The sequence below is a fragment of the Physella acuta genome, unplaced genomic scaffold (genome assembly GCF_028476545.2).
Source record: "Physella acuta isolate Inbredline_101_S28 unplaced genomic scaffold, ASM2847654v3 ptg000200l, whole genome shotgun sequence".
NCBI lineage: Eukaryota > Metazoa > Mollusca > Gastropoda > Physidae > Physella > Physella acuta.
The window spans coordinates 1,154,010-1,167,240 of NW_026731719.1; the positions used below are offsets into that span (position 1 = coordinate 1,154,010).

Below are 13,231 nucleotides of genomic sequence, written 5' to 3' on the forward strand. Positions count from 1 at the left end.
TTCAACAAAAGTCAGTATCTTTAAGTTCTCCATATATCGCTGAACATGCTGAGGACGTTGCCAAAAAATGTTGCTGACAGAGATGTATTTGGATGACTTTATTATTGTATATATTATTATGTATTACATCTCTTATTATTATTATTATTATTATTATATAGTGTTAGTGTTATCTACTGTTGTATACGTCGTATTTGTCTGATGCTATAAACCCCTGGACATAGACATTGAGGAACCCAACACTTTGTATATGATGAAGTACTTAAGTGTAAAACGATAAAAACAGTCAAGATTTCATGTTATTTTTGTGTATGATTACAATACTTCTTCTATACTCTGTATACGGGAAAGTAAAAACAATTCCTGCTGAAATTTAAATAATAAATACATAAAAACGTTTATAATTACAAGCTTTTATAAATGCACTAAAAAGAAGAAAATAATACAATTTTTATTAAATATAAATAATTTTTAAAAATATAATAAATCTGCGGTTACTTTAAATATAAAATTACTTTCTTTAAATATATTAATGCACTACTATTTATATCACTATAAATAAAAGCGTGGGTCGCTATAATGTTTTAGTGGGCGTATTCAGTTGCAAATCAATATAAATACCATTGGTGTATGTGGCATTTTGTGTTTAAATATATATATATATATATATATATATATATATATATATATATATATATATATATATATATATATATATATATATATATATATATATATATATATATATATATTCAAACTGTGGATTTAGGAAGGATGAAGCATGCATCAATCTACACAAGTACGTACCACTGATTAACATTATACCCTTTTAATTTATAGAAGTATTTCAGTATTGGTGTGTTTATTTATTTCATTTATTTATTATTTATTATTTAGTGCACATTAAATATTTATGTAGTGCTTTTATATTTACAGACGGGCCTACATATTTCATTGTTTAAATACTTATTATTATAGCGACCCACGCTTTTATTTATAGTGATATAAATAGTAGTGCATTAATATATTTAAAGAAAGTAATTTTATATTTAAAGTAACCGCAGATTTATTATATTTTTAAAAATTATTTATATTTAATAAAAATTGTATTATTTTCTTCTTTTTAGTGCATTTATTAAAGCTTGTAATTATAAACGTTTTTATGTATTTATTATTTTTATACTTTTTAGTATTAACGTGTTATACGCATGTTAAGACAATATAGTGAAGCAACAAATATATGATACACAATTTGAAAAACAGTTTTGCTTTAATAATATGATTAGTTTTACTATACGTGTCACATTTACTGATTTTTTGTTACTTTTAAAAAATTGCCACAATTAGCTGAACACATATCTTAAAACACAAATCGTTAACACTTCTTTAACTGAAGACATTAATACTGTTCAGTCTGTGGTCAAGTTTATAGCTAAAGTTTGAGTTGACTTAAAGTGTTCTTCAGTCTATTTAGCTCGGATAAAGCTTCGTTGTTGCAGGGTGTCTTTCCTGTCAGTTTTCTGCAGTCCAGTTCTTCTATACGAAGGCCGTCCAATGAGCGAACCCTACTCAGTGCCACATAAGCTTGCCCTGCTTCAAACAGCTTCGGCCCCAAATACACGACAGCGTGATCTACTGTACAGCCTTGCATTTTGTGTACAGTTGATGCCCATGACAGTATTAAGGGTAACATTCTTCTCTCAGCAGTTCCGTAGTTGTACTTGGCAGAAAATTGCACTGATTTTGGCTTAACTTCATGTACACCATCTTTGCCGAAATCAATTCTTACTGAAGGTATGTCTGTGTCATAAATTTGGGCACGGCGAAAATGTGGCCATATAATATCTGTAATATACCCAATAGCGCCATTTACTAATCCCTTCGACACGTCAATGTTCGATCGAAGCATGACTTTTGCTCCAACAAAAATCTCAATTGTTCTTGGTAGACCACCCGTTTTATTGATGTCTGTGGGAAATAGTGTATGTATGTCAACATTATCTGTGTTTCTTGTGGCATCAATCAACTGGTCCTGGGCTTTTATCCTAATTATATCGGTGTTAATAGATCTAAAATACTGCAGCACAATTTCATTGTGCGTATTGACTTGCTCATTTGTTGGGTATATGCGCAAAGCTTTATCAATGCCAAAGTCTCCTGTTGGTTTGTTTTCTATAAGCTTGTCAGTCAGGGTTGCAAAATGTTCAGCGCTCATTTCACCAACCCTCAACGCATTCAACATGTTTCTAAAGGTATCATCTCCTTGCTGCCTCATGTTTTGCGATAGTTCACACAGGGAAAATAGTCGCCATAAATGGGTGGATGGTTGAAGATAGTCGGGCTGTTTGTAAACAGGTGTATTAACACCCTGTCTGATTGGTGGCAGCTGCATTAGGTCACCAAACAGCAGTACATTAATGCCTCCGAAAAACTCATCGTAATTATTCTTCAGCTGACGGATGCGCATGTCGATCATACAAAGCATCTGATAGGATACCATCGATATCTCATCTATTATGATACACTCGACATTTTTCCATTGTGTTCGCATGACTCTGAGGTAATTTCCTGTCAAAGGACACATGTTGGCACTCCGACCGTCTCTTTGAACCGGGAGTTTCAGTGTGCTATGGAGAGTTGAGCCCCCAATTAATCGGGCTGCGACCCCAGTTAGAGCCGAGACGATGACGGCATTTTTCGCAAAGCATCGATTGATCTGAACTCTGAGCAGGCTCAGGATAAATGTTTTGCCAACACCAGCTCCACCAGTAATAAAGAGTTTCAGCCTTTCACTGCCTCCATCTAGTTGTTTAATGACACTTTCGGTCACCTTTCGAAACAAATGTCGCTGGTCTACGTTCATTGCTTTTTGTGCCGAGCTGAACTTTTCCTCATCAACTGGTATATCGTGGGCCTCTTCTACATAGTCGTCTTCCAGATGAGCTGGTGTTGCTTCTTCAAGAATTTGAAGTGCGTAAAATTGGTTAAAAGCATTCTCCAATTGCTTGTCACGTTCGCGATACAACTCCATATGTGCATTTGTTATTTTTAGATTTTCTTCGTTAGCCAAAAATGCTTCTCTCGCTGTGGCGAAAGCATTCAGTAGCTCTTCTTCTCTGCGGTAGGGAGTGTACTGGAGTAGAAGGCTATAAAAGTAATTTTCACCATCTGTCGAGGCTACAAAGTAAGGTACTCTTACAACAGCTGGCAATTTTCTTATGGTCATTTTGCTACCGTCTATAAGAGTAATTAACCTCCTTTTAGTGCGCTGTTCGGTTTCATATGCATCCTCGTCAATATTTAATGTCATAGCATCTTGTTGCTTTGCATAGTAGGGCTCAAATAGCATTGCGAACTCAATCAAGCACATTTGGTTGAAATTGTAGTCTGCGTGTTCCAGGGGTCTTTTTTCATAGCGATCAAAAATATTGGCACAATATCCAGTTGATTGGCCAGACTCGTGAAATTTAAGTACTATGTACCTTTGTTGTGGCTGTCGAGTATTCAAGAAGATACATTTGCGTGAGCTGTCTCTGACATTGAGGTGACATAATCTGTACACACATTCACAGGCAGAAACTTGTCGTTCGTTCATTATTCTCATGCAAATCTTGAACAGTTTTCGAGACACATCTGAATCTTCCCTCTGGATTTCTTGAATTGCTTGTCTGATGGCAAGGGCTAGTTCCGTAGGCTCTGATTTGGCTATGTACTTCGCTATATAGTATGCAATAGATTCATTAGATCCACACGGTTGAATATCCATATTTGCACCCCAAATCTTTAAAAGAGTAGGATTGTAACTGTTTACCCATATATCATCCTGTCCTCTTTTTAACAAGCATATTCTTCCGCCATTTCGAATAAATTCATCAGATGTTTCTGCAATCATAGCAGTTGCAGCCTGAACTGGTCTTGGAAAACGAAACCGACACACTAGTGAAGGATTATCCCCTTTCTTGCAGGTGTTTGTATGACGGTGAATTTGACATTTTTTGACAAGTTCATACAAATCAGAACTTTCTAATGGGATCTCACACTTACATATTTGATCCAAAATTGCGATTCCCTCTGGCGTATCGAAAGAGGGATGGTTTTCAATCCACACTAACATATGTAAGTGGGGACTACCACGGTTTTGAAACTCGATTCGCCACCAGTAATCCTTCAAATGACCTCCAAACACCTCTTGGTTGTTCTTTACAAATTTCATTAGAGCGTTGAGTCGTATCATAAAATGCCGACTAACTACAACAGGAAATTGTTCAATCAATCGCTGTGTTTCATATGTGGTCAAATTGTTCGGATTCTCATCCGGTCTTCCGTCAGCCACTAACAAAGCTTTGCGCATGTCAAGCCAGTGTAAATCATTACAGCTCAGCGTTACAAAATACGTAGGTGGGCCCAGACATCGTATTTGTCCAATCAGTTCATTAAGTGCCGTTTGCCAATAGGCTGCGGTTCCACGAACATTTTTCAGATACAAATGAATATCTTCGACCTGACCATCTTGCCCTTGAACCAGTTTTCCACATGCAGAAATGGAAGCCTTCACCTTATAATATTCATACATAGACAGTGCATAAAAATAAATTATAGACTACTATTTAAATAACTGTAAAGAAAAGCGTGGGTCACTTTAGTATCTATTGGATACCTTTACTAATGTTAAGGAAGACACCCACGCTTTTCTTTATAGTTATTTAAATAGTAGTCTATAATTTATTTTCTACTTTTTAGTGCATCATTACATAAAAGCTTGTTATTAAAACGTTTTTTATGAATTTTTTTTCAGTACTTTACATGTTTTATTTACAATAGAGTTACATGACTAAAAACCATTGCGCGCCCACTGAACATCACGTTCAGTAGGCGCGCAATGGTTTTTGAACGCAGCCATTGAAGCTATTGAAGGTGATGACGCGTGTGGTGTGGTTGGCTAGACATGCCTACTAATTCGGTCCAAATTTTAATTAATTCATAAAAAATCAATTAGGCATCCAATTAAGTCAAATTTAGTTTCAGATTGCATTGTCTTCATGTCTTGACCCACGTGCCAACTGTGAATCGTGTCGGTCAAGTAGAAGTGTCCGAATTTTCACTCCTGCGTTTCCGTCTAGACTGACGACAGACTGTCGACAGACAGAGGAAGTGAGTTAAATAAAAGCTTGTAAAAAAAAACAAATTCCTTCTGAATATTTTTTTTTTTAATTTTATTAGGCCTAGTTCATTTTTTAAATATGTATATAATTGTATATATGTATATAATTGCTAATCCATGTTCAACGTGTTTTATGTACAGCTTTAAAATTTTTTAGTTTCGCTCGATGCTTGAAATTATGTCATCATTATTTTCCCGTTCGTGCCCAAGACACATGGGGCAGACGAAGTAGAGTTCATCTGCTACAGAGACCTCGGCAAATGAAGGGTAAGTGTGGTCAGCACTTTACCCAGCCGCCTTTGTTTCCCTATCGAAAGTTAAGTACCCATCAGAGCTGGGTGGACTCAGGGGCGCTCCACTGATTTTAGTCCCGGTTTCTGAATATGGATTCTCTTATGTGAACAGAATATGAATACATGATATCATCATAACTGCTATAGCCATAGATAAAATCAAGCTTTATACTGCGTTAAGTTAAGATCTGGGAATGTTGTATTGTTTTTGTTTGTCGTCATGTTTAGATTTAGAACTCAAGGAAGAGTTCTTAGCTTAGACAAAGACGGCTGACCACATACAGACCACACCACCGCTTCACTTATAGAACTCACAACAACATCTTTCCGAGTGAGCAAAGAACGTATTCTTGGTTCTAAAGCTCATATCGTCACTTCTAAAGACGTATATTCAGTGCCTGCTCTTCTTTATTGGTCAATAATAAAGTAGTGAAAGCTTGTTGATGTTACATAGAAAACAGAGGCGTGGCGAGAGGGGGGGGGGGGGGCGGGGGGACGTTTGTCCCTGGGCGCTGACCTTAGGGGGCGCCAAAATGGGTCGGAAAAATAAATTTAAAGCTTCTATGGGGGTGGAAATCGAAAGTGTAAGGGGGGGGGGGGTGTGCAAATCGTAAGTATGAGGGGGGGGGGGGGTTCAAATCGTAAGTCTGAGGGGGTGCAAATCGAAAGTTTGTCCCCGGGCGCCGGGAAGGGTCGCTACGCCTCTGATAGAAAATGTAACGACTCAACAATGCTTGATATAATTATAATCAAGCTGGCTACACCATTCACCGACATGTATCCTCTGGAGGAGTTAACCAAGGTCTAATTAAAGAAACAACAAACAGTGCTGCAACTAATTTCATTTAAACTCCTTTTCTAATTCCAACTATGCTTATAACGGTACTTGATTCTGCGAGGCAAACTGTTGTAGGAATGTGTAATTTTGGTGTTTGTTCTGATATGCTGGTAAACCTGTAGTTAAGATTTTTTGTGTCCTAAGGCCAGCTATTTTTCAGAATAACTGTTATTATGGCTATCTGTTATTAAGGCTACCTGTCGTTAAGGCTACCTGTCGTAAGGCTACCTGTTGTTAAGGCTACCTGTTCTTCAGGCTACCTGTTGTTAAGGCTACCTGTTCTTCAGGCTACCTGTTGTTAAGGCTACCTGTTCTTCAGGCTACCTGTTGTTAAGGCTACCTGTTCTTCAGGCTACCTGTTCTTCAGGCTACCTGTTGTTAAGGCTACCTGTTCTTCAGGCTACCTGTTGTTAAGGCTACCTGTTCTTCAGGCTACCTGTTCTTCAGGCTACCTGTTCTTCAGGCTATCTGTTGTTAAGGCTACCTGTTCTTCAGGCTACCTGTTCTTCAGGCTACCTGTTCTTCAGGCTACCTGTTCTTCAGGCTACCTGTTATTAACCCTTGTCCCTCAAGGAAAGTTGTTTCCTACATGCTGATCACATTACTATGAAAAAAAAAGAGAATAAACGCCTGAACTTGATTTATTATCAATTCTACAATGACGTGTTCGACTTTAAGAATGGCAGTCCCAGATTGTAATCCAGAGAGGGTGCAACATCCCCACCCTCCTCCACAAGTGTGAGAGCTGAACTCATGACGTACACGTTATCTTGGCCCTGGGGCTGGACACTGAGGCTGGGGTGGCAGTAAATTTTTCCCCTCGCTGGAAAAAACACATATATTGACACGTTTATAAATACACTATTATATTACTATCTTTTCTCTTACATGATAAAGAGAAAATTCAAATTACTTTTGAAAGTAATGAGATTAATTTCACTGCAATAAAAATAAGCGTATCTAATCTTTCTTTCTTTTGTGACATGTTTATATATATATATATATATATATATATATATATATATATATATATATATATATAAATATATATATATATATATATATATATATATATATATATATATGGAGAGAGAGAAAGAGAGAGAGAGAGAGAGAGAGAGAGTACCTACTCAAACAAGAAAGTGCTTCTTGAGTTCAGAAGATCTGTGACACGGAATACACCATCCCTTGGTGGCCCTAGGAAAGGATTGTTTCGTTGTGTTATTCAACAAGTTGTGGTTTTTAATATTTTGTAACAATTTTTATTGAACAAAGATAACTTAAATCAAATCTGTAAACGTTATAAACTTTATAAACGTTATAAGAGCTATAAACTTTATAAACGTTATAAACGTTATGAAATAAAAATAACTTATTTACAGCCATAGTAAATTTGACAAAAACACACTATAAAGCGAATGTTATTTTGAAATAATATTTTTGAGTTTTTAATAGGGTCGAATTGTGAGCCTTGTTAACGCCCCCCCCCCCCCGCCCTCGCATCCACGCACACACCCACACTGACGTGCTCTACATGACGATAGATCCGCCACTGTATTTATGGTCTGATGTCCCACATCATTCCGTGCACGGAAAATTTCCGACACCACACACATTTTAAGATGGCTTAACATCCAACTTACTTGGGCAGCAGAGGACAACAGCATCTTCGGTGACTGCCGGATCAACTTCAGTTCCGGCTTGAACGGCACATTGGCCGCTGACAACACGGTAGGAGTAGCAGTTGGGTGTAGCCACACAGTATTCAAAGCAGCTCTGTAGCCGATACAATGGCAAGATTTGTTAATTTTTTAACTCCATAGATGATACAATGGCAAGATTTGTTAATTTTTCAACTCTAACGTTTTCTAACATTGCTTTTATATAATACAAAAGTGTGACGTCGCACCATCTGAACCCCCCCCCTCCCCCTCATCACACACCGTCACAAAATTACGGACCCCCTTCCCCCCTACGAGTGTGACGTCATTTATGGACGACCCGCTTATCTGATATCGTCTGATTTTGACTTAATCTGTTGCTGTTGCTTTCTCGGTATATCTTCTTTATATTTCCCTCTCTTGCCGTTTTAGGTTCATAAAATTTATTTAAATGACTAGTTATGTCTGCAGCAGAGGCCAATTTCTATACCCACTCTTGCCTTTACTTTCAGGGAGTCACCTATTTCTTTTCCCAAAATACTCTGCTCAGAACATTCTGGCAAAATTAGCCATCATACTGATGTGAAATATGGTAAATCTTGCAATTTTGTGTTTGTCTCTGAACTATGGTTAGATATCCTCTCCGGTAACATTGTCATACATTCTACGTAGGGAAGCCAGCTCTTGTGTTATGTTCAGGTCTTCATCCACACCTCTAATGAACACAAGAAGTTGAGAGGTGGAACAGCTGCCCAGCGACTCACCCATTGCAATTGAAAAATGGCGTAACTTGCTTGCATTATTCGCTATTTGAGTCAGGTTGATTTCACCAATGTCTGCAACACGGCGGGCAATGGTATCTGCACCCAAAGCTACATTTTCAAATTGTTTTGAATTTTCTGTGCAAAGTTCCTCAGTCATCTCTAATAACTTTTACTCAGTTGACAAAAAGATCGTCGCGGACCGGATGAAATGACCTCGTGGGCCGCATCCTGCCCGCGGGCCGTAGTTTGGAGACACCTGATCAGTGGCGTAGCTAGGGGAGGACGGGTGGGGCGGCCGACCCGGACGCCGACCCCAAGGGGGCCCCAGAGTGAGTAGAAAAATAAAAAGCTCATTTTAAGCTGAAGCATTGAATTATACAACAAAATTTACGAAAATAAACGACTACAAGGCTTTACACACTGATTTAACTGTTCTCTAGACCGAGTTAGTGGCACGGAAATAGAAAATGTTACGGGATAGTAACTGGTAAGAAGCGCGACAAACCTCTCCAACTTGGGGGAAGGGGGAGGTAACAGGAATAACTATATATAGAAATGGAAGCAAGGGGTTAAAATTTATAGTCTGCCCCGGGCGCCGGAATGGGTCGCTACGCCTCTGCCCCTGATCTAAACAGTCGAAGTTCTGTCTAAATGTTCCATTCTGTTTGAGGAATAGATTCTTCAACATGAGAAAACTTTGATGTCTAGGATTTCTGTTCTTGTTTTATAAGAGAGAGGTTACAATTCACGTGTTAATAATGTTTCGTTTATAGAACCAATGGCAATAATAAAACATTTTTTTACAATAGTAAAGTTCCCTTTTAACTGACGTTCTACGGGGCAGGTGAAGTAGAGTTCACTTGTTTCTGTGACCTGGGCATATGAAGGGATAGTGTGGTCAACACAATGCCCAGCCGCCTTTACTTACCCTAACATGAGTTAGAGCTGAGTGGTCTACTGACTTGAACGGTGAACGGAAAAAAGTCACAGGAAAAAAACACAAAAAAATGTCACAGTTTTTGCTAGGAAAACAAGTCACAGTAAAAAAGTCACAGAAATAAAGTTACAGAAAAAAAAGTCACAAAATATCTTATAAGAAAAATTATGATTTAATTGTAGAAAAATTAGATATTGGTCAAAGCTGTGCTGAACATTGAAGCACACAACCACACACTGACGTAAGGAACATACCGACATGGATGTAACATACGGACATTTATGTAAGGAACATACGGACATTGATTTAAGGAACATACGGACATTGATGTAAAGAACATACGGACATTGATGTAAGGAACATACGGACATTGATGTAAAGAACATACGGACATTGATTTAAGGAACATACGGACATTGATGTAAAGAACATACGGACATTGATGTAAGGAACATACGGACGTTGATGTAAGGAACATGCGGACGTTGATGTAAGGAACATACGGACGTTGATGTAAGGAACATACGGACATTGATGTAAGGAACATACGGACGTTGATGTAAGAAACATACGGACGTTGATGTAAGGAACATACGGACGTTGATGTAAGGAACATACGGACATTTATGTAAGGAACATACGGACATTGATGTAAGGAACATACGGACATTGATGTAAGGAACATACGGACATTGATGTAAGGAAAATACCGACATTGATGTAAGGAACATACGGACGTTGACGTAAGGAACATACAAACATTAAGGAACATACGGAACTAAAAAATATTTTTGGAATGAAAATATTCTTACTTGGTTCGTATTGACACTTGCTGGGGCATTAATCAAGTCGATGTTCCCATATGCCTTACACTCACCTACATAAACACATATATATATATAGAGAGAGAGGTTTTTAGTTATGTATGTTAGCGTACATGGATATTTTTTAAACTTAATATAAACAAGTATTACTACCTTTGATTGTACATTCCTTTTCCTATAATTTAATAATGTATTATGTCTCAATGTAAGTTGGCATATTGGAAGGGGGAAGCTAAAATATTTGACCTACCCTGGACAACAGGCAACAGCTGAAACAGCAAAACAGGTAGAGGCGGAGCACAGCAAGCCATGGTCCTCCACACTTCTACAGCTGGAAATACAGTGTTGTACGACTAAGCTAATCTCAAACCTAACACCAGAACATTTCAGATAATCCCAAACCTGACACTAGAACATTTCAGATAATCCCAAAACTAACACCAGAATATTTCAGATAATCCTAAATCTAGCAATGGGATATTTCAGATAATCCTAAATCTAGCAACAGGATATTTCAGATAAAATTAAATCTAGCAACAGGATATTTCAGATAATCCTAAATCTAGCAACAGGATATTTCAGATAATCCTAAATCTAGCAACAGGATATTTCAGATAATCCTAAATCTAGCAACAGGATATTTCAGATAATCCTAAATCTAGCAACAGGATATTTCAGATAATCCTAAATCTAGCAACAGGATATTTCAGATAATCCTAAATCTAGCAACAGGATATTTCAGATAATCCTAAATCTAGCAACAGGATATTTCAGATAATCCTAAATCTAGCAACAGGATATTTCAGATAATCCTAAATCTAGCAACAGTATATTTCAGATAATCCTAAATCTAGCAACAGGATATTTCAGATAATCCTAAATCTAGCAACAGGATATTTCAGATAATCCTAAATCTAGCAACAGGATATTTCAGATAATCCTAAATCTAGCAACAGGATATTTCAGATAATCCGAAATCTAGCAACAGGATATTTCAGATAATCCTAAATCTAGCAACAGGATATTTCAGATAATCCTAAATCTAGCAACAGGATATTTCAGATAATCCTAAATCTAGCAACAGGATATTTCAGATAATCCTAAATCTAGCAACAGGATATTTCAGATAATCCTAAATCTAGCAACAGGATATTTCAGATAATCCTAAATCTAGCAACAGGATATTTCAGATAATCCTAAATCTAGCAACAGGATATTTCAGATAATCCTAAATCTAGCAACAGGATATTTCAGATAATCCTAAATCTAGCAACAGGATATTTCAGATAATCCGAAATCTAGCAACAGGATATTTCAGATAATCCTAAATCTAGCAACAGGATATTTCAGATAATCCTAAATCTAGCAAAAGGATATTTCAGATAATCCTAAATCTAGCAACAGGATATTTCAGATAATCCTAAATCTAGCAACAGGATATTTCAGATAATCCGTTATTTAGCAACAGGATATTTCAGATAATCCTAAATCTAGCAACAGGATATTTCAGATAATCCGAAATCTAGCAACAGGATATTTCAGATATTATAGCATGGGTGATACTAGTCCTACCGTAAAAACGGAACGGTGTGGCCAAGTGGTAGAGCACAGAAATTGCTAACCTAATAGTCTAGTGTTCAGATCTCTCACCAGAGTAAGTAAGATTTACTAAGTCTGCTCAGCTCTGATGGGTACCTAGCTTTTGTCAAAAAATATATATAGCTGTCTGGACGTAAAGCTGACTAGACTGTGACGTCAACCGTATAGATCCTAGACAGTTCTCAAAATAAATTTGACACTAACGATTTCCACAGCCTTCATCATCCACTCAGTCGAACCAGCTGACCTACACTATACAACAGGTTATTACTTTAGCTGATGTACTTATTTAAGGGCAGACGGAGAATAGTTAACAAACTGGTGTACTTATTTAAGGGCAGACTGAGAATTGTTAACAAACTGATGTACTTACTTCACGCTTGCAGGACAGACTAAGGATTGGCCACTCACGGGATATGTATTTGATAGTTGAGGTGTATCACGCCCCCCCCCCCCCGCGCCGGGCTATAACCTAACCCCAACCCACAATCCCAGCCCCCGGGCTATAAACCAACACCAACCTAAATCCGAGTGTTATGTTTGATTTCAAAGTTGATCAAACATTTATAATACTATAAAACCAGAGATTTTTATTTTTATTTGATTTGTTATCTTCACAGTGCATAGAAACATAAATAGCCATTGCTAGGTTTTAAAACACGTGTTTGTCCAAACAACCACAGCATGCCAAATGTGGTATGTCACACACCCACACCATCCAATATTTCACACAATCACACCATCCTAAGTGTGGTCTACCACACAATCACAGGATCCAATATTTCACACAAACACACCATTCCACGTGTATCCTCTCAAACAACCACACAATTCCACCCTTTGTTTTTTTTGTCTGTAACACAACAAACACCATCCCACATGTGGTCTATCACACAACCACACCATCCCCATCTCTGAAGTTTTACGGCAATTGAAGTTTGTTTTGTTAGAAGAGATTACTATTACTATTTGAAACTTGTGGAAATAATGTCCTACATTTTTAAATTTTAGTCAAAGCCTTGATCCATTCCTGTAGGCAGTGTTACTATTTATAGAACATTCTACAGGCTGTCATATTTTGTACACGTGTGTGCCAAAGGTGAGCACTCGAAACAGATCAAAGTAAAAAATACAATGACGTCATACGTTAGCGT

The 13,231-nt window shown here is 37.4% G+C and overlaps 2 protein-coding genes across 2 annotated transcripts; both read right to left on the reverse strand.

Annotated features, from left to right (window-relative positions):
• Window positions 1-1,432: 1,432 nt before the first annotated feature.
• Window positions 1,433-4,573, reverse strand: LOC131937110 (uncharacterized). The gene has a single exon (XM_059294304.1). The coding sequence runs from the start codon at window positions 4,571-4,573 to the stop codon at window positions 1,433-1,435; it is 3,141 nt and encodes a 1,046-aa protein (XP_059150287.1).
• A 2,359-nt stretch (window positions 4,574-6,932) lies between these two features.
• On the reverse strand, window positions 6,933-12,493 carry LOC131937080 (uncharacterized). The gene is made up of 6 exons (XM_059294277.1): window positions 12,451-12,493; window positions 10,729-10,809; window positions 10,467-10,531; window positions 7,936-8,068; window positions 7,423-7,489; window positions 6,933-7,115 (listed from the first exon to the last, which is right to left on the reverse strand). Exons 2-6 carry the CDS (start codon window positions 10,787-10,789, stop codon window positions 7,058-7,060), a joined length of 384 nt encoding a protein of 127 aa, XP_059150260.1. The 5' UTR covers window positions 10,790-10,809; window positions 12,451-12,493; the 3' UTR covers window positions 6,933-7,057.
• Between the last annotated feature and the right edge of the window lie 738 nt (window positions 12,494-13,231).

Excerpts from the sequence above, each read along its gene's own strand:
- LOC131937110 (XM_059294304.1), bottom strand. The coding sequence starts at position 4,573 with ATGTATGAATATTATAAGGTGAAGGCTTCCATTTCTGCATGTGGAAAA.
- LOC131937080 (XM_059294277.1), bottom strand. The coding sequence starts at position 10,789 with ATGGCTTGCTGTGCTCCGCCTCTACCTGTTTTGCTGTTTCAGCTGTTG. Across the intron at positions 7,490-7,935 it reads TGTTGTCCTCTGCTGCCCAA|GGCCACCAAGGGATGGTGTA; the intron begins GTAAGTTGGATG and ends ATCCTTTCCTAG. Across the intron at positions 7,116-7,422 it reads AGAAGCACTTTCTTGTTTGA|CGAGGGGAAAAATTTACTGC; the intron begins GTAGGTACTCTC and ends TGTTTTTTCCAG.